The sequence below is a fragment of the Mus pahari genome, chromosome 1, assembly GCF_900095145.1.
Source record: "Mus pahari chromosome 1, PAHARI_EIJ_v1.1, whole genome shotgun sequence".
Taxonomy (NCBI): domain Eukaryota; kingdom Metazoa; phylum Chordata; class Mammalia; order Rodentia; family Muridae; genus Mus; species Mus pahari.
The window spans coordinates 28,588,599-28,612,763 of record NC_034590.1 but is presented as its reverse complement, the minus strand read 5'-3'; the positions used below and the strand labels follow the sequence as shown (position 1 = coordinate 28,612,763).

Here is a 24,165-nt window from a genome sequence, read left to right as displayed (position 1 = left end):
TGGACAATGGAGAACTATGAAAAGTAGATGGAAGAGATGAGACCCAGAACAAAAGAGTGGTGGGACCGCCACACCCTCTACCAATCATAGGAAACAGCTCAGGCTTGGTGCTACCCAGCCCTACTGAGCTAGAGAAGATATCTTCAAATTGCTTCCCTCCACCCTCTGGTTGAACATAAGACTACCTATACCAGCAGGAAAGCTGGAACACGGAGACGGAGATCAGCTGAAATCCCTACTGACTATGAGTGGTCTTCATCACCTAGCCCAGAAGTCCCTTTTCCAGTCTAGAGAACTGGCCATGAAAATATCCACCAGAGGATCCTGTCCAAAGATTGTCTGATATGTGAGATACTGTCCATTCCACTTACACATCATCGGGATCATCTTACACACAGCATCTGAGAGCACACTTAGAGTACAGCTTGGAATAAAGCCAGAGTTGGATTCCCATTTATCAGGGGGAAGAGAGAGAATTCAGGCCCCAGTGCAAGCAAATATAGAGTTAGCAATAAGATTTGTTTCCTCCCTCTGAGGGTTACCACCTTGTTCTCAGTGAAATAAGATTGGCACTAGAGCAAGATGACATTAGAGATGAAAGAAGAGGAGTTACAAAATGGTACTCAATCAGAGGAACATGAACTACCTCGCTGAGCTGAGTCCCTTTCACCTGACAGTCCCCCATTGCCCCATCTGGTGACTATACCTGAGCTTGTTGCTTAACAATGCATTCAAATTTGCTGAAGACCTGTCCCCTGTCCCTCTCGTTTTCTCTAGGTCTCTTCCACAACACCAATACTTCCCTAATTATGTCTGCTTTACACATAAATTCCTATGAATACTGAAACACTCCATGATCTCACCACTCCATTTGGAGTGATCAGGTGCTGGATGTGATGCCATAGGGGAGAGAATAGAGGCTCTGAATAGGCTAAATGCATTCATGACTTCATGCAACAGGAATTAGAGATTTGGTGTCCTGATCTGAGCATTCAAAAGAAAAGTCTAACATGTAGACCAGGAATTGCTGGTTAATTCTTGACATGTGGAGAAAGATCTAAAAAAGGACTCTAGTGGTGTACAAACCTCTCACAGTCCCACAAGAGAGCCCAGAACGTTCCTTATCTTGTTATTAATATAGGGGCTGTTTGGAATGGATACCATCATACACTCAAATCCTGAGCATTGATGTGCTTTGGGAAGGACTGATGCCATAGGGGTGCAGTAGTGGGCCCATGATCCCTGTTCTCTATGAGCATAATGAGACCCCAAGGTGGTTGAGGCCAGGAAAGTCTTGGTCCAGGTGAGAACTAACTACCCACTCTCAGCATGCAGCTTCCCATAACTCAGGTGCTGGCGACGATCCTTTCTCCCCCCTTATAGGGCCCACCGTGTCTCCTCTGACTAGCCTGGGAAAGTAGATAGTAATGTGTTAGGAGCCTCTGGGAGGGAAAAAAAAAATCACATGGTGATACAGCAAGCTCAAGAGCAGGGAGGGGCCAGCCTTGCTCTTTTATTACAACTTGTTTTTAAGGGAACTAAAAGGCTTTCCATGAGAACAGTGTAAATCCTTTCTGAAAGTATTTCCCCCATCATTAGGCTCGGCTTCTTAAAGCTTCTACCGTCTACTATAATCACTACAGTGAGGACCAAGCTTCTAACAGATGAGCCCTGAGAGGAGAAAAAAACTACCTCACATACTTAAACAATCCATAGCAGAGGATAACCTGGAATAACTGGCCAGAAATATGAGAGATATCAGAGGTGCTTGAGATGAAGAAATCACAGCGTCTCTGCTCCTGACCAACTTAGTGTTATTTATTAGAACAGAAGTAGAGAAAAGATTGTGTGAGCTAACAAAATCAAATTTTAAAGTTGGGGAGATCAGAAGGGGTCTGAAGAGAAGAAGGAGAAAAAAACTGAGTCATGAGGGAGGCCTAGAAGAACAAGAAGGAAAAAAATGAGGAGCTGATGAGGGTGTGGCTTGAGCAATGATGAAGAGGCACTGATGGAGAGGAGAAGTGATCAGGAAGCAGCATGGAGTGAAAGAGCATCAAGACCACATCATGGCATGCAGAATCACAGGGTGGACCAAGACAATGCTTTCAGTGAAAGAGCAAAAGAACTCAGGCTTCCATGAAGCCAACAGGAAACAGAGATGTACCAACCAGGGGATATGTTTCCTCATGGGTTAATCAGGTACTTGAGATGAAATGCAAGCATGCAGACATATGGAATGTTGAGACCAGATTTTTAAATAAAAATGTGATGCATCCTATCTTTGCTGTTAAGACATTCAGAGATAATGCGTGATTCCTAAAGAATCATGTGCAAAGAGGAGAGGGATTCCCATAAACCATTTGTTCTCAATATTCCTAATCCTTTGGCCCTTTAATACAGTGCCTCATGTTCTGGTAATCCCCAGCCCTAAGATTATTTTGCTGCTAATTCATAACTTTAAATGTGCTGCTGTTATGAATCATAATGCAAATATCTATGCTTTCTCGTGGTATTAGGTGAGCCCTGTGAAAGAGCGGCTTGACCTCCACAAAGGGTTCACAACCCACAAATTGAGACCCACTGCTATAAACAGTGGCAGTGTTTCAGGAATGGAGCACTTTGCCTCTTCATCAAAACGTGCTCTGATTTGCAGGAAACCCACATCTACTCTGAGAGTGTCAGCAACAGAAAATAGAACTAAGAAAGTCTCCTAAATTGTACTTTAGTGCTCTGAGCTCCTTGAGCCTTTTTAAATTAGAAGCTTTTCCAGGTACAGTTCTTGATGAACACCCTCATGTCTCATGGTTAGACATAGTACTCAGGGGATGTCTCGAGGCACTGACAACTGAAGCTCAAATACACCTGCATAGGCACAGGCACAGGCTCCCTCTGGCTCTGTGCTCTCACTGTTTCTGTCTGACGTGAGTAGTACACAAAGGAGCCACACCTAGAGATGTTACTGAAACAGCTGGAGCCTCACAGGGACAACAGAGACGAGCATATTGATCAAGCTTCAGTGTAATTGATGTAAGTAGCATGTGTCATTTTCAAAAATGGGAAATTACTGTTCTAGGCCATTAATATAAAAAATGGCACTTAAAAGATACTTTTGGTCTTCTGGGAATCAAACTCCTAGACTTTTAAATACTAATTTTAAAACTCTACAGAAAAAAATAAAAATGGATAAAATGTAGTTTGATATGATTGAAAATACTATGGCAAATAAATTACCAAATCGTATATCAAGGGATACTTTATTTTTTTAAATACACAAAATCTTTTCTTAACACTCATGTGTCTCTTCCCAGAAAAAGACATATTAAAGGGATATACAAACTGCTAACTATTTCAACATGTAGGGTGATTACATTAAGAAAAACTGTATATCTTAGAATTGACCACTAAAAGGGACAGCTGTCTGGGTGGGTTTGCACCATTTCTTATATAGAATTCAAGAAATATTTTCAAAAAATATATATATTCTTCTGGGAATCTTGGTAAGTTGATTTGTTCTTCTCATTTTTTTGTCTACAGGGAGAAGATGTGGTTTCCCGTCATCCACCTGAACAAAGATTGGTTCCCATGTATATCACGGTGAGCTCATCCTTTATCCTTTTCTTCTTCCGAGGTGCTGTGGGGAAGCCTTCCACCTGATGCTGATGATGATCAAGTTTCTCTTGGTCAGCAAATGATGGCTGGCTGCTAATTCCATCCCACCACAATGTGAGCAATCAGGAGATAGCACATCCCAATGGTGCAGGACATGAGCATCATCGGGAAGCCCAATCTGAAAAACAGAAAGACGGTTATAGCCTCTGGAGAGAGAAATAAGAGATGCAGACTCTTTATATGTTATGTTATGCAGAAGAATGTGGCCCCAGAATCTTTATGTGAGGAAACTTGATTTTTCATTCAGGTTGTAAATACTTTTGCCATAACTCATATGGCTAGGTCCTGGAAACCAGACTAGATCAGTGATGGAATGAAGAAAGGACAGGCATACATACAGACACACATACAGAAATACTGGGATTAGAGAAGCTGGGATTAGACTGTTCCACCAGCAGAGGCTCAGAAACTGTGTTTACTTTTTACATCTGAATATGGAGACAGGTTTATTGTATGCAGCTGAATGTGGATACAGGTTTATTGTATACACCTGAACAAGGAGGTGGACTCAGCTAATCTTGGTAGAATGTAATCTGAATGTGGTCTAAGAACTGATGGAGCAGTGATGTTTTTACCCTTTTTCTGATGTTTCATAAAATCTTCCAAGTTTTAAGGTATGACTATGTATCTCTAGATTCTATGTGGCCCACAGTTTACACCCAGTGCCCAGAGTTACACGTGTACCACTCCCTTTACCATTCGTTATTCTTGTGCTTCTCATGGGAATGTTCCCTCATTTGATGTGTGAGTTCCCTGCAGTTGGGTGTCCCTATTTGGGTGCCAGTTGTTCTGATCTACTCAGTTTAGGAACTGGCCCAACTGGGGCCATGGGGAATGAAGAAAGGGTAGACACACAGAGACACTTACAGGTCAGGTAGGCTGTGTGCTCTGATGGAAACACACCAGTTCTATGGAAACTGGGTGTGTTTATTTTACATCTAAATCCATGAGGCAGGTTTCTGTATACAACTGAATGGGGAGGTACTGTTATTGTACACAGCTAAAAAAGGAGGCTTGTGGACTTAGCTAATCTCAGTGGGAGGCCTCTATAGGGGAGCAGTCTGTGGCTGTAAATGTTATAACCTAGAATTACTGATTAAGAGTCACTTCAGTACCCAAGGAGCTGAAGGGGGCTGCAACCCTATAGGTGGAACAACAATGTGAACTAACCAGTACCCCCTGAGCTCCCGTCTCTAGCTGCATATGTAGCAGAAGATGGCCTAGTCTGCCATCATTGGGAAGAGAGGCCCCTTGGTCTTGCAAACTTTATATGACCCAGCACAGGGGAATGCCAGGGCCAGGAGGTGGGAGCAGGGGTGGGGGGAGGGTATAGGGAACTTTTAGGATAGCATTTGAAATGTAAATAAAGAAAATATCTAATTAAAAAAAGAGTCGCTTCAGTGTTGTGTACAGTTTACCTCTGTGTTCCCCTGGCCCCCTCCCCCAGGCAAGTACAATATGCAAATAGCTGGTTTCTATGTTGCTTCCTCCCACAGTGGTCCCTCCCCTTTCCCAGCATTAGAATGGCACTGCATCTGGGTCTTCAAAAACCAAAACCAATACTCCTCCTGATAACTCTCCAGGTGCCTGTCCTTACATCAGGAAAATGCAAATCAAAACAACCCTGAGATTCCACCTCACACCAGTCAAAATGACTAAGAAGAAAAATTCAGGTGACAGCAGATGCTGGCAAGGATGTGGAGAAAGAGGGACATTCCTCCATTGTTGGTGGGATTGCAAGCTTGTACAACCACTCTGGAAATCAGTCTGGCAGTTCCTCAGAAAACTGGACATAGTACTACAAGAAGATCCAGCAATTCCTCTCCTGGGCATATACCCAGAAGATCTTCCAACTGGTAATAAGGACACATGCTCCACTATGTTCATAGCAGCCTTATTTATAATATCCAGAATCTGGAAAGAACCCAGATGTCCCTCAACAGAGGAATGGATACAGAAAATGTGGTACATTTGCACAATGCAGTACTACTCAGCAATTAAAAACAATGAATTCATGAAGTTCTTAGGCAAATGGATGGATCTGGAGGATATCATCCTAAGTGAGGTAACCCAATCACAAAAGAACACACATGATATGTACTCACTGATAAGCAGATATTAGCCCAGAAACTTAGAATATCCAAGATACAATTTGCAAAATATATGAAAGTCAAAAAGAAGGAAGACCAAAGTGTGGATACTTCGCTCCTTCTTAGAATGGGGAACAAAATACCCATGGAAGGAGTTACAGAGACAAAGTTCAGAGCTGAGATGGAAGGACCTTCCAGAGACTGCCCCACCTTGGGATCCATCCCATATACAACCACCAAACCCAGACACTATTGCATATGCCAGAAAGATTTTGCTGACAGGACCCTGATATAGCTGTCCCTTGTGAGGCTAGGCCAGTGCCTGGCAAATACAGAAGTGGATGCTCACAGTCATCTTTTGGATGGAACATAGGACCCCCAATGGAGGAACTAGATAAAGTACCCAAGGAGATGAAGGGGTCTGCAACCCTATAGGAGGAACCACAATATGAACTAACCAGTTCCCTCCAGAGCTGTGTCTCTAGTTTCATATATAGCAGAGGATGGCCTAGTCGGCCATCAATGGGAAAAGAGGTCCTTGGTCTTGTGAAGATCATATGCCCTAGTATAGGGGAATGCCAGGGCCAGGAAGTGGGAGTGGGTGGGTTGGGGAGCTGGGAAGGGGGAGGGTATAAGGGGCTTTGGGGATAACATTTGAAATGTAAATGAAGAAAATATGTAATAAAAATGGGGAAAATGAAGATAGTCCTATTACCTCCTAATGGGACCTATAAAGAATAAATAATATAATATATAAAACACTCAGAAAATATCTAATAAAAAAAAGAGAGAAATAATAAGTTCAAGGGAGACCATGGAAAAAGTAAAAGGTAAACAGAGGTCAGGTCACAGACAGTCACGACTGGCCATAAAATTAGTCCTTAAACAGACACCCATTAACCCACTCCCACTTCATTACTAGTCCACCCTCTGCTCCCCCTTTCTGTGAATGTTCACACGATTCCTATACAGTATATAAACCCAGTGTTTTCTGGATTCAGGGTTGCTTGCCAGCATTCATGCAGTGAGTACTAGGTGAGCAAACCGAGTTTGAACTTGAAAATGAAAGACTCTTTTGTGAGTTGCAGCGAACTTTGCAATTCTTGGGCTCCTCTGGGTTTCCTGTGAACTCAGGACACAACATAAACATCCCAGAGGAGGAATCTGGAATCTACATTTTCTGCACCCACTGTCAACATCCACACATGACTAGGGAATTTGTTATCCCCTAGACCTGATCCAGGGAAGACTCTGTCATTTCCATGAATCTGGGCACTGCAGTGTGTCCATTTCAACAATACACATTCTCTCTACTCCTCACATGTTTTACATAGGGCCACTATTTAAAATCTCTGGTACAGCCCTTGTCTGGCATGTGTAAGAATCTGGGCTCAATTTTTATCATCCTTCTCCCTCCAAAAATAATCTCTGGATGTTTCCTTCAGCTGTGTCAAGTTACAATGGGCATTCTATAGACTCCAAAGGAAGTCACATTTTCATCAACTCAAGGTCTCTTTCACTTAAATCAGGGGGGACAGGGTGTTGAAAGGTAGGATTGGGAGATAAGGTCACCTCTTGTCTGAAGAAGGTAACAGACAACATGGCTTTCCTCTGCATTTGGTGAGGTACATATGGGGTATGTGGATAGGTATTCAACTACTTATGAAGGCTGTTGTGAGGAGCATTGAGTTCTCATCTATAAATCTTTTAGAACAGGTGAGCCCACAACTAACATGAACCACTGCTTCTGCTTCTCCATGCAGACATCTGACTCATACCCTGTGATAGGGTTCAAGAGTTCACAAAGCCAGAGAAAGCCAGTGTGGTATTTTAACTTCTTTCTGATACTGTGACAAACACTATGTATGACTAGAGACAACTTGGGGAGAAAGAGTTTATTTCATCTTGCATGCTGAACTTCATCATCACGTGAAGCTAAAGCAGGAACTCACGTGAGGAGATTTAAGCAGAAACCCAAGTGGAAGAATACTATTTACTTGCTTGCTCCCTCTAACTTTCTCAGATACCTTTTCTTATACAGCCCAGGGCTGCTTGCCTGCCTAGTGATTTTGCTCCTACAGAGGTCTGGGTCCCCCTACATCAATTGGGAATCAAGAAAGTTCCCCCTACCCCAGACATGCTTACAACACAGTCTGATAAAGGTAATTCTGCAGTTGACGCTTCCTTTCCCCAAGCATCTCTAGTCAAATTGAGTAGTAAAATCCACATCTTATCAACTTGGCACACAAACACATCACTGTTAAACCATAACCTTTTCTTTCTTGTTTGTCTCTAATATCTCAGACTAACATTAATATCACAATATAAAACACTGTCCAGCTTTGAAAAGCCTGACAGTCTTTTAATATGTCAATACTCTAAAAGTTCAGGATTTCTTTAAAAAAATCCAAGTCTCTTAACTGTAGACTCCTATAAAAATTAGAAGTAAGTTAAACACATTTTTTATCTGTTTGTTTTATACCAAAAAGGAAAAGGCTGTATATATAAAAAACAATTATTTTAAAGCATAACTGAAACTCAGTCATTTAGAACCAGATTCTGAAACTCAGTGTCTGATATCTGGGACCTACTCATGATCTTCAAGGCTCCAAATGGCTTGAGTAGCCCCACCTCTCCAGCTCTGCCATACATAGCACACACATACATAATTTGCTTCATAGGTTCAAGTGTCAGATTGTACTCCACATCAGCCACTGTCCTTGGTAGTTGTTCCATAGTCCTGGAATCTCCAATAGCCCAAAGACTCCATTGTACATGAGCTGGACCTCACACAGGCTCACTTTAGGGACTCCAACCCTGACAGCTGGTGGAAAGCTTTAGCTGTTCTCCATGACCCCTTTATACCTTCAAATTCTTTTCCTAAAAAATTCTTCTCTCATATATTACATCCTGACTGCTGTTTTCCCTTCTTCATCTTCTTTAAATCTCTCCTCCCATAACTCCTTTCTCCTAAGATCCAACCCCTCTCTGCCTTCCCTCAGAAAAGAGCAGGCAGCCCAGGGACATCAACTGAACATGGTATAGCAAGCTGCAATAAGACTAGCCATGTACCATCACAAGGCTGAACAAGGCAACCCAGTAGGGGGAAAAGGATTCCATGGGTAGGCCAAAGAGTCAGGGACACCCCCTGCTACCACTGTTAGGATTAGAACAACAAGCTACTAAGCCACAACATACATGTAGAGGACCTGGGTCAGACTCATAGAGGTTCCCTAGCCTCTGACTTCCCATGAGTCCCAGTCAGTTGATTTTGTGAGCCATGCTCTCATGGTGTGTTCCTGACCCCTCTGGTTCCTCTACTTCTTCCTTTTTCCTCCTTTGCAGAATACCCCAAACTCCACCTAATGTTTGTCTGTGGTACTCTGCATCCGCTCCCATCAATTGCTGGATGAAGTCTCTCTGGTATATCTGATGCCAATTATACTAGGCTCCTGTCCCAGCACATCCTGCAGGCATGACAAACTGTAGGTCAAAGGTTTTGTGGCCAAAGGGTTGGTGGTGTTCCAATCCCTCCCCTTGAGGCCTTGCCTGGTTAGAAAATATGGACAGTTCAGGCTCCTTGTTCCCCATTACTAGGACTTTTTGCTAGGGTTACTGTTGGAGATTCTATGGGGTTTCTATAACACCAGATTTCCACCTCACCCCTGCAATGCCCCCGTTTCATTCATTTCTCCCATGACTTTCTCCCTCCATTCCCTACTCCCACTTGATCCCTCCTGTTCCCAGCCCACTAAACCTCAGTCTACCTGAGAAATCTATTATATTTTTCTTTCCCTGTCAGATCTTTGTATCCCTCCAGCCCCATTAAGGCCTCATTTTTGCTTAGCCTGTCTGGGTCTGTGTACTGTAGCATGGTTGCCCTTAATTTTACAGCTAATATCCACTTATAAGTGAGTGCATACCACATTTGTCTTCCTGAGTCTGGATTACCTCACTCAGGAAAATTTTTTTCTAATTCCACCCATTTGCCAGCAAATTTCATGATGTTACTGTTTTTAATAGCTGAGTAGTACTCCTTTGTATAAATATACCACATTTTCTGGATCCATTTGTCAGTTGAGGGACATCTAGGTTGTTTCCAGTTTCTAGCTATTATGAATAAAGCTGTTGTGAACATAGTTGAGCAAGTATTATTATGGGTATATGACCAAAAAGTGGTGTATCTAGGTCTTGAGGTAGATCGATTTCTAATTTTCTGAGAAACTGTCACAATGACTTCCAAAGTGGCTGTACAAGTTTGCACTCCCAACAGCAGTGGTGCAGTGTTCTCCCTTGTTCCATCCCCATTAGCATGAGCTGTCACTTCTGATTTTGTTCTTAGCCATTCTGATAGGTATAAGATGAAATCTCAAAGTCATTTTGATTTACATTTCCCTGATGGCTAAGAATGGTGAACATTTTAAAAAAATGTTTCTGAGCCATTGAGATTCCTCTGTTGAGAATTCTGTTTAGATATGTACCTCATTTTCTAATTGAATTATTTAGATTGTTGATGTCTAGTTTCTTGAGTTCTTTAGTTCTCTGTGAGATGTGGAGTTGACGAAGGTCTTTTTCCCATTCTGTAGGCTGCTGTTTTATCCTATTGACAGTGTCCTTTGCCTTAACAGAAGCCTTCAGTCTCATGAGGTCCCATTTACTAATTATTTATCTCGGTGCTTGTGCTACTGGTCTTCTGTTCAGGAAGTTGTCTCCTGTGCCAAAGCATTCTATTAGGTTCAGTGTTTTATGTTGAGGTCTTTTATCCACTTGGACTTGAGTTTTGTGCAGGGTGATAGGCATGGATCTATTTGTACTCTTCTGTATACCAACAGCCTGTTAGACCAGCAGCACTTGTTGAAGATGCTGGCTTTTTTTCTGTTGTCTATTTCTAGCTTCTTTACCAAAAAAAATCAGGTGTCCATAGGTGTGTGGATTTATGTCTGAGTCTTGAATTCAATCCCATTGATAATGTGTCTGTTTTTATGCTGTTGTGGCCATTCTTACACATTATCCAAGCCCTGATGGCAGCTTGATCTGCTGCCTTGGTCCTTTCAGACCACAGCTGAACCAGAGGCCATACTTCCTAGATTTCACCTCAGTGATGCTGATCTCTTGGGAAGCACAGTTGATTTCTCAGTGCCAGCTGACGATATCCCTTATCCCAGTAACTCAAGAACAATTCTCTTCCAAATTCCACTTATAAATTCTATATTTACTTTTAATTTTTATGTGTGTGTTGGCCTGCATGGTTGCCATACAGCACATGCATGCAGTGCCCATGGGGGGATAGACAAGAGCATAGGAGCCTCTGGAATTAGAGCTACAAAGATGGTTTGTGGCACTGTCATGTGGCACTGTCAATCAAAGAACAGTAAGTGCTTGTAACCATTGAGCCATCTCTTTAGCCCCTTTCACTGGTTCTTAATTCAAATATATGCCACACAAACAACTCTGACTGTTTTGCTTTGTAAAACTTCAGAAACTGTGCTTCCATTGTCTCCATTGCTCTCAACATTGTTATCTTCTAAGCTCCCATAGCACAGCCTGCTGAGGGTTGAATGCTCTGCTAACTTTCCAAACCGATGTTCCAAATGTTTTCACAACCTTCCTCCCAAACAACAGCCTGGGCTGTCAACATAATACTCCACTCAATTTCTATTCTTGTTTTCTTTCTGTTCTTGTTTGCTCTATGCAGTGATAAACACTGTCCTAAATAACTTGAGAAGGAGTGGATTTATTTCATCTCACAGCTTATAATCCACCATGGAGAGATGCCTAAGGAACTCAAAGCAAGCAATTGAAGCAGGAACGACGGAGGAACATTGTTTACTGGCCAGTTTGCCCCTGGCTTGCTTAACTATCTTTTAAAATACAGATTCGAACCAATGGTGTAGGAAAGGTATGACCCACATTCATCCAGGTCCATTCACATCAATTAGATATTAAGAAAATGTCCTTCTCCCCAGACATGTTCACAGGCCAATACAAAAGAACAATTTTTTGATTAAAGTTCTCCGTTCCCAGATATCTCTAGTTTGTGTCGAGCTGACAATAAAAACTAACCACTATAGGCAGGAGCATGAAATGTTTTTGACAAGGGAAAACCTAACCACACAGCACAGGGGTCTGTTGGAAAATAGAATGTTATTCTCAAAAAGTATAGAACAGACTTTTGGTTCTGAAGCAAGATAAAGAAGATACATTTCTTCCTGTCGGCACCCCCATCCCAGAACAGCCAGGAATAAAGGAGAACCCTAGTGGTATAAAGCACCTGACCAGCAAGGTAGCTGAGAACCCCCCCCCCCAAAAAAAAAAACCAGCATGGCAGTGAGCTGCCTTCCCCTATATACCCTTCTGGGAAGCTGGCTCATGGGAATCTCAATGGACAGTAGATTCCCAAAAGAAAAGAGGCCCCCAGAAAAAGCCCGCTATAGCCAAAGAACAGTAAAGGGGGGAGTATAGGTAGTCAGAAATCTTGTAAGTAGTAACTGCTGAAAAACAGGCAAGTATTATTAACTAAATCTGCATTCTGCCTCTATGGCAAAGGCAACAGAGAGAGCTAGGATTTCTTCCTCTTCAGGCCGTGCTGAAGTATCTTCCTGGGGAGTCGATGGAGAAGCATGAGGAGCCTGGGCTTTCACCCCTCCTTAGATGTAAGATGTCTGTGGCTTTCCAGCTAGATGGCTAGAAAGGGCAACTGCAAGAAGAAAGCAGTTCTTGCTCTATAACCTGCCAGGTGTAGTAAGGCCATGCTCCCACCAGGTCAACAGAGCAATAGGGATTGCCTGGAAAGGAAAATAATGCAGCCTTCCACCTGGTGGAGATCCTGCATGAGGGCAGAATGACCCCACTAGGAAATTCCCCACCGGAATGCACTAGCATGAGTACAGGTCTAGCAAACAAGGTAGGACCCAAGTGCCCCCCACCCTGTCCTCACCAACACTGTTGCGACCTTCTCAAACTTAAGGTTTAAAACAGGATGCAGACATGGTACTAGTCACAAAAATGCTTCCCCTCAAATGAGAAAAAAAAAAAAAAACCATTAACAGGAGGGACATTTAGAGTGATGTAGACCCTGAAATCATCCAACAGACATTTTAAACAGCCATCATAAAAGACTACTTAGGAAGCAATGATGAACACTTGAAACAGTTGGCGAAAAGTAGTTTCAAAGGAGCAGCAGCCCATAAAAAGTTGGACATGGTGAGTTTGGAGTTAAAATGGAATGACTTCAAGACAAAGCTAACTGATGGGCACAGTTTCAGAAGAGAACTTGCGAGGGAAGACGCACAAACTTAATGATGTCTGGAAAAAGAACAGAATATCATTCACCAGAGAAAAAAATGAACTAAAAAAAATATTACAAAGTACAAATCCTCAGAGCCCCAGTGGACAAAGATCTAACATATGTCACCAGAAAGAGAATGAGGGAAGAGGGAAAAAGGGTATTCAAAGAAATAACAGCTGAAATTCATACCCCCCCAAAAAGAATGTCATTTTAAGACCTATAGGTTGGGCCTCCTTTGGTGGTTGAACAACTCTTTCACAGGTGGGGGAGGAGACACCAGTGGAAATACAGATATTTACATTATAATTCATAACAGTAGCAAAATTACAGTTATGAAGCAATGAAAATAAGTTTATATTTGGGGGGATCACCACGTCATGAGGAATGATATTAAAGGATCGCAGCATTAGGAACATTGAGAACCACTTCTCTAAAGACTTAAGTGTTGGGTCCTTTTCTAGGTGCTAGTTACAGGCCGAAGGTGATTTTTCTCATCAGAAAGCAGCACCTCCCAGAGCTCCCAGGGACTAAACTATCAACCAAAGATTACGCATGCAGGGATCCAAGGCTCTAGATACATATGTAGCAGAGGATGGCCTTATCTGGCATCAGTGGGAGGGAAGGCCCTTGGTCCTATGTAGGCTTGGTGCCCCAGCATAGGGGGATGCTACGGTGGTGAGGCAGGAGTGGGTGGGTAGGTAGAGGAGCCCCCTCATAGAAGCAGGGGGGGAGGATGATATAGGGGGCTTGCAGAGTGGAAACCAGGAAGGGGGATAACATTTGAAATGTAAATAAATAAAATAACCAAGAAAAAAACAAAAACAAAAGAAACCAGCAGATCAACAGAAAGTAGCACATTCCTGTATCCATTACAAATCCTATTCATGGATGAAGGAAAACAGAAAGGGCAATAGATGACAAGAATGTTCCTGAAAGGGTTCTTCAAACATCAGGAGACCATGCAAGAATAACTGAGGGACCAGTAAGGAATATAGGATGAAGTAGTTAAACATAATATCCCTTCTTTTTTTCAGTTTTCAAATGCTGTCGGATTGTTGAAACAACAACAACAAAATAAAACAAAAACAAAAAAAACAACAACAAAAAAAGAGTAAGTAGCTAGAAAGGAGTTTAAGTGTTTAAACACATAACCATGTAAGTTTAAGGTGTTGGATATACCAATTAATTTAATTTTATCATTACAGGATGTATATACTCATAAATGCATAAATATGCTCAATTTATGTCAATTAAAAATCAAACAAAATTAGTCTCAGGATGCACTTGTCTGGCATTCACAAGGCCCAGGAATCAATCTTCTGCACTACAAATTTAAAGGAAAAAACAAATGAAATTAAAATATCATTACTCTGTCTGATATGATTCTCAAGGCATATAAAGACATACTTGAGACAAATGTGTCATAGATGGGAGCACCAAGAGATTTAAGGGAAGCTGGATTTTCACATGCCCCAGGACAATGAAACAGCAGAAGTAAGCATTGTGTAAGTATCTACTGCTGACAGTATAGACAAAGCATGCATGAAGATGCGTGGGAGCTCTCTAAGAAAGGCCACATAACCCACTAGAATGCAGCAAAAGAAACTAAAAAGGAACTACAAAGAAAATCAACAGAAGGCAAAAATAAAATAGTACATGTGAACACTACCAATCACTTACTGCATTAGGAGAGAAAAGCCTAAACTAAACGTGCTTATTAAAAACATGCATTATACAGTGGCATTTAAAAGCCCTACATTCTATCTATATGAAACTCACTTCAACTATAATGGCATGGATTGGCTGAAAATAAGAGGATATAGAAGAAAAAGCATTAACCAAGAGAAAAAGTGTGGCTATATTCATATCCCATAAACTGTAATTGGAGCAAGAAAATTTAGCAATGAATTCACAGAAATTGGGACTAAAAGCTTACGACAAGTTAAACTCACTCCGAATATAACAAATGCTTCGTGCCAGTGCTTACACCGCAGCCCATGGTTCCTGCTTTAGTCATGCCTTACAAGGCTAAGGGGGAATGATGCATATTGATGGAGCATCAGATCTACCAAGAGCAGTTCTAAATAAGCATTCTACAAATAGAAGACTTGGAAATACACCAGACAAATATTAACAAAATCAACAGGAGAGAATGGCAAATACGCCCATGGATTTCAGGATGTCAAACCCTCATTATACTTGAACGTGTATAACAGTACAACTTGCAAGAAATCAAACAAGACTATAGCACTAAGTATTGTCCAACAGCCAGACATTACTGGTACAGTACTGATACATTACTGGTCACATTCTACCCAGTAAAAGCAGGCTACACGTTTTTTGTTTGTTTGTTTGGGTTTTTTTTTACCATCCACAAAGAAGTTACCAAGATAGATGATATTCTAAGCCATAAAATAAACTTGTCAAGATTTAAAATAATCACTACCATACAGAATTTGGGGTCATACACCATTAAATAGCAGAAATGTAAAAAAATAAAATTAAAAAAGTCCAGGTAGTCAAAGAACGTGCTTTAAAATAGTCAATAAGCATAAGATTCTTTACAGAGAAAGAAATGTAGAAATGAATGAAAATACTTCATATCACAAATTAAGACAGAGTTTATAGAACTGAATGTTTATGTTTTTAAAATTTCAGATCTCTAATGTAAGAGATTCTTATTTAAAGAAATAGAAAGAACTTGAAAAAAAATAAACCCAAACCAAGCAGAAGGAAGTAATAAAGATGAGAACATAAACACACAAAATTAAAAACAGGAAAAAAAATAGTAGAAAACCCTGGTGCACCAAGAGTTGACTTTTAAAATACATCTATGAAACTTCACAACAGCTAAACGCCTGACAAAGCACACAAAGGACTGACATGAACAGCTACAGCTAGCAGAGCAGGAAACAAACACCACATACCCTGGACTCTGTGTACGCCCTGCACACACTAATAGAAGGAAGGGTGAAGCAAGGCGAAGCTGCCAATGGCCAGATGGTTTAATCAGTGAGTTCCACACAACATTTTAAAAAAAAATGAGTTCTACACATATATTTCCAGAAAGCTTGAGAAAAAAAAAAAATCACTTTTCAAGTCACTTGCGAGTGAACACGTGGTACAAAAGCCACAGCCAGTCTAACTACCACGGCAAAATACAAAGAAGAACCTGCCGATATAAAAATGGACTCTGCAGCTTTTTGTGGCTTTTTCTTTATGTTTTCTGTTCAGATATGTTTTGTTCTTGTTGGTTTTTTTTGTTTTGACTGTTGCTTTGGTTTTTGTGTTTTGGAGGAAGGAGAGGAATGGACCGAGACAGAGATAGGGGGCGGGGCAGAACATGAAGGTGGGTTGGTAGTGAGGTGGGGAGGACCGAGGAAGAGTTAAGGGTAGGTAAAAACAAACAAACAAACAAACAGCATATTGCATGTTTTGAATAAAATTGAAACTATTTTAAATAAAATATTTCCTAAAAGACATATAGATGAAAACAGCAGGAATACAATTTGCCTTATTAGCAGATAATGAAATAACTTAGAAAAATCTCATGAAATCTACAGAAAATCAAAGAACAAACAAAATCAGCTCATAAAAATAACCAGGAAACAATGAATTCAGAGTAACAATACAAAAATCACATAATTTTTGAATATGTGGAAATTGAAAGCTCTATATCAGTTGAGATCATTCCAAAGACTCTTAAGTGTGTAGTGGCAGTACAGTTTGTCACGATGGTTCTACAGTATAAACTGCAATCAAACCGGCTGATTACTTCAACATTATTCTACTTGCTCAAAATTTCTTTGGCTATCTGCATTCTTTTATGTATCCATATGAATTTTATTTTTTTTCTATTTCTATGAGGAATGACATTGGAATTTTGACAGGGATTATATTAAATATCTCCTTTTGGTAAGAGAGCCATTTTTAAAATATTCATTTTCTCAGTCCATGAGCAATATCTTAGTGTTACTATTGTTGTGACAAAGCTCCACAACCAAAGAAACTTAGGGAGGAGAGGGTTTATTCAGCTTACATTTCCATAGCATTGTTCAGCTATTATGGAAGTCAGGGCAGGAGCTCAAACAGGGCAGCATCCTGGAGGTAGGAGCTGATGAAGAAGTCCTGGAAAGCTGCTGCTCATCATGGCTTGCTCAGCCTGCTTTCATAGCCCCCAGGGATGACACTACTCGCAATAGGCCGGCCCCTCCCCCATCAAGCACAAATTATGAAAATGCCTTACAGGTGGATTTTATGCAGGAATTTTCACAATTGAGGTTCCCACCTTTCAGATAAACTCTCTCTTGTGTCAAGCTGTCACAAGACTAGCCAGCATAAGCATACAAAATCTTTCCGCCTTCCCTGTCTTCTTCAATGTTTTAAAACTTACATTGTAGCTCTTCTTCACCTGTTTCAATTTATAGCATAGTAATTTTTTCTTTAGCAATCACAAAGCAGTCATGCTTCTGGTTTGTCAATACATTTGTTATTAGTAGATAAGAAGGCTAAGGGGTTTTATATGATAATTTTGTATATTGTCACTTTGCTAAAACTGTTAAGAGCTAAGAGTTTTCTCACATAGTCTTTAGAGTTTCTCATGCATATTATTATATCATCTGCAATTAGAGACTGCAGCTGTCTTTCCTTCTTATTTGTATACCTTTTGTATCTTTTGCTTGTGGTACTCCTCTAGCTAAGACATCAAATACTATATTAAATAAGAATGGAAAGAGTGGGGCTGCTCTTCCAGAGGACCCAGGCTCAATTCTAGCACCCTCACAGCTGTCTGTAACTCCTGTTCCCAGTGATCTGACACAGACACACACGCAGTCAAAACACCAAAAGCACCCAAAAGTAAACAAACAAACAAACAAACAAATCAAACTGGAGAGAGTGGATCCCATGTCTTGTGCCTGATCTTTGCGACAATGCTTTTGGTTATTCTCCAGTTACTATAAGACTGTCATACATAGCCTTTATTATGTTGAGGTATGCTCTTTTCATCCCTAAACTTTCCATTATTTTGATCATGAGGTGATGTTGTCAAAAGCCATTTCTGCATTTATTGAGATGCTCCTGTGATTTCTACACAAAGTAATTACACATTGATTTATGTGTGTTGAACCATCCTATGCACCTGTGTAATGAAGACGATTTGATCATGGTAAATGTTTTTTTTTATGTGTGTTTGAAGTTGCAGCAGAATACTTGACTCAAATAAAAACCCTCACAGCTACCTTCGCCTAATTTTTGATGGCAATGTCAAAAGTATACATTGTAGAAAGACAATATCCTGGGGAAACTGAATATCAAAATACAGAAGAATGAAGTCAGAACCCTCCACTTTTATTTACCCTTTACTAAATCAACTCCAATTGCATCAATTAAACATTAAACTGTTATCTAAGACTAAACTTAAAACATTGAAACTGTTATCTAAGACTAAGCATCGGCAAGGACTTTCTTATATTTTTGGTTGTGAGCCTAGCCTTTAACGGCTGAGCCATCTTTCCAGCCTGCCAAGGACTTTCTTAATAGAGTTCCAGTTACTCAGAAAACAATGCCAAGAGTTTATAATATGGACTGTGGTGATCTGAGTGGTACATGGTCCTCCTTGGCTCGTAGCTCTCCTTTGGTAGGGAACCTTTATGAGGTAAGGTTTTGCTGGAGGAGGTGGGTCACGATGAGTGGCTCTTGAAGTTTTATAGCTTGCAGTCACTTCCAGGCTACAGACTCAGTGTGACCTAATGTTCCTGCCACCGTGCCTTTCCTGCCATGACAGGCAGCATCCCTATCTAAACTGAAGTCAATATTTCCTCACTTGAGTTGCTTCTTGTCAAGTCTATGGTCATACCAACCAGAAAAGTAACTACCAGTGACACCTGATGAAATAAAAAAAAGCTCTGTGCAGTAAACGAAACAGCTAATTAAATGAAGAGACAGCTTACAGAATGTGGGAAAAATCTTTGCGAGCTATAAGTCTGAAAGAGTACTGACATCTAAGTATATAAAGAACCTTAAAAAAAATTTAAACTAAAAGAAATTATACAACCCAGCCAATAAATGGGCTAATAAAATGGAAAGTTCTAAAAAGGCAAAATACAAATGGCCAATAAACATACAGAAAATGTTTAACATCCCTAGCTATAGGAGAATTGCACAACAAAACCACAATGAAATTTGATCTCACCAGGTCAGAATGACAGTCTTTAAGAAAAGAGGAAATGCTGATGAGGATGGGAACAAAAGGGAGCCCTGTTAAACCCCGCTGGTGGGGACATAAACTAGTCCCCTACTATGGAAATCAGTGTGAAGATCTTACAAAACACTATGAGAAAGCTACCATAATCCCTAGCCACGCCCCCATTCCTCTGTATTTAACCAAGGGAGTCTAAATAAACACACTGCAAAGATACTTGCACATCAAGAGTGAAACACTGTTCAAAGTGCTAAGCCCTGTAACCAATACAGGTATGCAACATCACAGGAATGGATAAAGAAAATGTTGTATATATACAGGGTGGAATTTTCTCAGCCAGTATGACCAAAGAATCCCAAGTAAAGAACCCAGATACCGGGAAAAGAGGCATGGAGAGAGGTGCAGAGAGGAAGAAAGATGTAGCAGGGAGAGAAGGCCAAATATCAGCTATAATCTCTTCTATTAGTGGTGTGGGTTGGCATGGAAAATTCCATCATGTCATTTTATACAGGTGTGTCATTACACTTTGTTGCTGTTTGACTCTAGTGTCTCACTCAGCTCCTAGCCTCACCCCCTGCTAATTGGGTTATGACAACAAAGTATAGTGCATGCAAGCACAATTACACACAAAGTGAGAACTTAGAAGCCCTTAACCCACAAAGTTGCACAGTGGTAGGTTTTTATGACTGTAGTATATGTCTTCCAGACCAGCAGCCAAACTCCTCCACACCCAAGGCCAAACCTGGCTCGACACTTGTTTCGTGGGAAATTATGCCGTATACGCCACATAAAACTTCAGTGAAATGGCTTACATGATTTTTCTTCTAAATCTTTGGAATCTGTGTGGAGTCTTTCATCCAGCACATCTGTCAGGACTTGCTGCGTGTCAGGACGCCAGCGGAGCCCTCTCCAGCAGAAGCCTTTGCTCAGTCAGGCCAACGCCGGTCTCAGGGAGCACTGAGCCAGATGCAACTTTCAGACTCTGAAGAGTAACATTTTTGCCGGGGTAGCTGGGTCCTGAAACAGGTGTGAGGCATAAATACTCAATTGCTAGGGGGCGTGGCATCCTTGCCAGGTTTCAGTCGGCGGGGGCGGGGGGGGGGATCCCTTCTGCTAATATTTGTCAGGCTCCTTGATCAACCGGAGTCTAGAGGTAGCAGAGCTATTTCCTCAGAGCTTTCTCTAGCCTGCAGGCAGCTCCTCCTGGGAGGCCTCAAGGCTGCCTGTGGCTGGTGCGGCTGGTGCTTTTTCCTGTCCTTTCAAGGGAGGGAGCTCTGGTGGTGTCTCAGAGATTCACACCCTTCCCCAGCCTGGAGCTAAAAGTAATGACTTCCTGTTCCTGCTGGGAATACAGCCACATAATCGAGTCCAGGATGCTCCCATTTCACCAGGATCTTCTCATTCCCAGCAGACTCATTTATCTTGCTCCCCCGAGGCTTTCCGAAAGGTGGCACCTCTCTATCAAAGGCCTTAGGAAAAGAACATTTGCTCAGCCCATCAGTAGGACTTTATGTTTTCCTTTCTCCGCGGGGCTCTTTTCAAACTGGTCTGGCCGAGCCACTACATTGCCTTACTATAGACAAAAATACTTGAATGTCAAAGTGCAGATCAAGATGCAAAATGTCAAATGAAGGCTGAGACAGGTGTACATTGCACGTACTATTTAGTTTTAAGCTAAAAGAGAAATATCTGAATGGCATGTTGTGGCGTCTGGGCAGCTGGGAAGGGCAGGGAGGGGATGCTTTACACAGGCCTGTATTCAGCAGAAAATCGTTGCTAACAAAACTTCCTGTGCGAAGGTTAGACTGAAGCAGTCTATTGTTTCTTTTCCAAAAGGCAGCTTGTCTACAATTAAAAAAAAAAAAAAAAGAAGCAGCAAATGACACTTGATGTTGTCTTTCAGCAAAGATGATCCTGTTTCTCTTTCCTCTAGCCCATGCCAGAGATGAAGCCAGGGTCTCCTACATGGAAGTGTTCTGCCACTGTACCACAGGCTGTTTCCAGCAAGAACAAGAATGCTTTTCCTTCTGCAGGCCTGTGAAGGCTGATCACAGGTACACAAGGCTACAGCCTTTCTGTGGCCAAAGGATCCCTTGAGATCAGACCTTCAGTACCACAGCCTGTCCTCAGGTTGTTCCGGGTAGGGAGTCTATTCTCAAATCCATTTCATGAGTGATGGCTGGAGGGCCTACCATCCCCTACAGATAAAAACCCCATCATTGTGTTTCCACTAGAAATGCAGGTGCAGCGGATGGGAGAGAGCCCAAAGGATTTCTGAAGGCAGAGAGCACTTTCAGGGTAAGAAAATAGCTTTGGGGATCAGTAGCAGCTCCCTAACCCCTAGCACTGTAGCAGGCCTCCAGCAGCAGCCATAGGCTAAGAGCTAGTACAAGACAGACATCTTAGACCTTAGGGTAGTGAGTAATTCAACAAAGAGAGCTTTGTTAGGTTTCAGAGCAGGACAAAGGGGAAGGACAATGACTAATTAACATATCAAAGGAGACCTGTCTGCTAGGTTCTCCCTGATTCCCCACTGCCCCTCTCTGATCCTCCCCCTCTCTCCCCACATGGCCGGCTCGGGGTCATATATACTCTGGTCTCTCCTCTGGCTATGCTCCCCCACATATCTATAATGAACTTTTGCCTTCACCACCCCTAGGAGCAGTCATGTTCCTTTCCTTCTGTTGCTTTCCTTTTTCATGCAGACAGAACTAGAGAGTGAAAGACAATCATCTTAGCCAATGAGAAGAAAGTGGAAGAGGAGCCCGGCATGATGGTGCAAGCCTTTAATGCCAGCACTGAGAGGCAGAGGCAGAGAGGCAGAGAGGCAGAGAGGCAGAGAGGCAAGGCAGAGGCAGGCAGGATTTCTGAGTTCGAGGCCAGCCTGGTCTACAAAGTGAGTTCCAGGACAGCCAGGGCTATACAGAGAAACCCTGTCTCGAGAGGCAGAGAGGCAGAGAGGCAGAGAGGCAGAGAGGCAGAGAGGCAGAGAGGCAGAGAGGCAGAGAGGCAGAGAGGCAGAGGCAGAGGCAGAATTGTATACCAGGAAGTTTAGTTTCCCTGGAAATGGCTTCATAAACAAGACCTTCCAAACCGACACCATCAGTACGCATGCTAAAGCTGAAGATGCAGCAGCTTATGTCTTGACACCAAAATGAAAAAGTAGTTGCTTAAGAATATATTCTAAGCCGGGCGTGGTGGCGCACACCTTTAGTCCCAGCCCTCGGGAGGCAGAGGCAGGCGGATTTCTGAGTTCGAGGCCAGCCTGGTCTACAGAGTGAATTCCAGGACAGCCAGGGCTATACAGAGAAACCCTNAGAAAGAAAGGAAGAAAGGAAGAAAGGAAGAAAGGAAGAAAGGAAGAAAGGAAGAAAGGAAGAAAGGAAGAAAGGAAGAAAGGAAGAAAGGAAGAGGAAATTGAGACTACTTCATGTCCTGGTCTTTCTGGAGCAGAATAAAAGAGGGCTTTCCTCACTTTCTCACTGCACACCCCACAACGTGTGTGTGTGTGTGTGTGTGTGTGTGTGTGTGTGTAGGTGTAGGTATGTATGTGTGTGCGTGTGTGTATGTGTTTGGTGTGTGTCCAAGCACATGCACGTGAGCACATGTATGTATAGGGATGGGGGTTGTAGTCTCTGCCTCATCTCTTGGTCAGTTACAGGCCTCTTGTTTATCACCTGGACTAGGACTTTCTCCCCTTCCTTCCGTGGAACCCGACTGCAGTCAGCTTAAACGTCCCTCTTATTTTGTACTGGGACTCTACGTTGGAGGGCATGTTTATCTGCTGAGCACCCCACTGTGCACATCCCCACTCTGCAGGAACACAAGGGCCAGGACCAGTACACGCTGGGTTTCATGTCTAGGCACCATACTGAGTTCTGCTCAATACTTCTAGAAGCAACTAGCTCCTTCCCATATGCTTGTCTTCAGACTTCAGAATGTGATCTGTTTTTCTTCAGATTTTTTGGAGAGTGTTTTTATTATCCAGGTTAAACAGGAGCAACTTTGCTTAACTCCCCCAGCAAGCTGCTTTAATGTTATGTCTTCAGTTCTTCCTTCTTTTATGTGCTAAACTTAGTTTGGACGGCATCATCGTCGTTTTCCTCCTTCTAGAACTTTCTACCGAATGCTGCCTTCTCTCCTACCTGCAGTGCTGCTCTTTTTACTGGCATCTTCTCTTGGACAATAAATACTACAAAGCCTTCCTTCCCGTCCTTGATCACAAAAACATTGTTTTTCTCTCTGTTCCAGTCCTCTCAAATCCCTTCTGCCCTCATTTGCATGGCCTTACAAGACACTCACAGTGAAAAACAGTAATACAAAGCCAAGATCTGAGAGAGCATTATGCATGATCTCATTGCTGGCATGGGCCCTGACACAAGCCAGACTTCAATGGAAGTGCTCTACATGGAATCCTCAACTTACTGCCCATGTTCAGCATCATGGAAGAATTAGACCAAGTGTCACTAACCATGGATCAAAATCCAAATTCTAGTAGATCCCACTGAATGGGTAAGCTTTTGAACTCTCTTTTAAATTAAAAAGAGAGTGCACATCAAACCAGTGCTATAAAAGCAGTCTCTATATTTTGCTTCAATTAAAAATGGCGAAAATACTTAAGGCTTCATTTCGTTCCTATGTGTGGCTTCAAGGACTCAGTGAAGGTTATGGTGCCACCGTGCATATTAGGACAAGATCAAGTGTCTGCCCACCCTCAAAGCCGATGTACCAAAGCCTTGGTGTGTGTCTAGTGAATACTGGATATAAAGACTCCAGCCTCTCTGAACCCAATGTGCCTATATTTGCTGCTAAGAGACAGTAGGACATGCAAAATAGGGTACTTTCTTTTTTTTTATTATTATTATTATTTTCTTTATTTACATTTCAAATGCTATCCCGAAAGTTTCCCATACCCC

The 24,165-nt window shown here is 41.9% G+C and overlaps 1 protein-coding gene across 1 annotated transcript in view; it reads right to left on the bottom strand.

Moving 5' to 3' along the window:
- Nucleotides 1-3,702: 3,702 nt before the first annotated feature.
- The window catches only part of Oca2 (OCA2 melanosomal transmembrane protein), a 254,536-nt gene continuing 234,073 nt past the window's right edge, over nucleotides 3,703-24,165 (bottom strand). Inside the window, exon 22 of the mRNA XM_029541048.1 lies at nucleotides 3,703-3,787. Within this exon, the coding sequence (XP_029396908.1) occupies nucleotides 3,703-3,787 (85 nt within the window). The remainder of the gene's footprint in view (nucleotides 3,788-24,165) is intronic.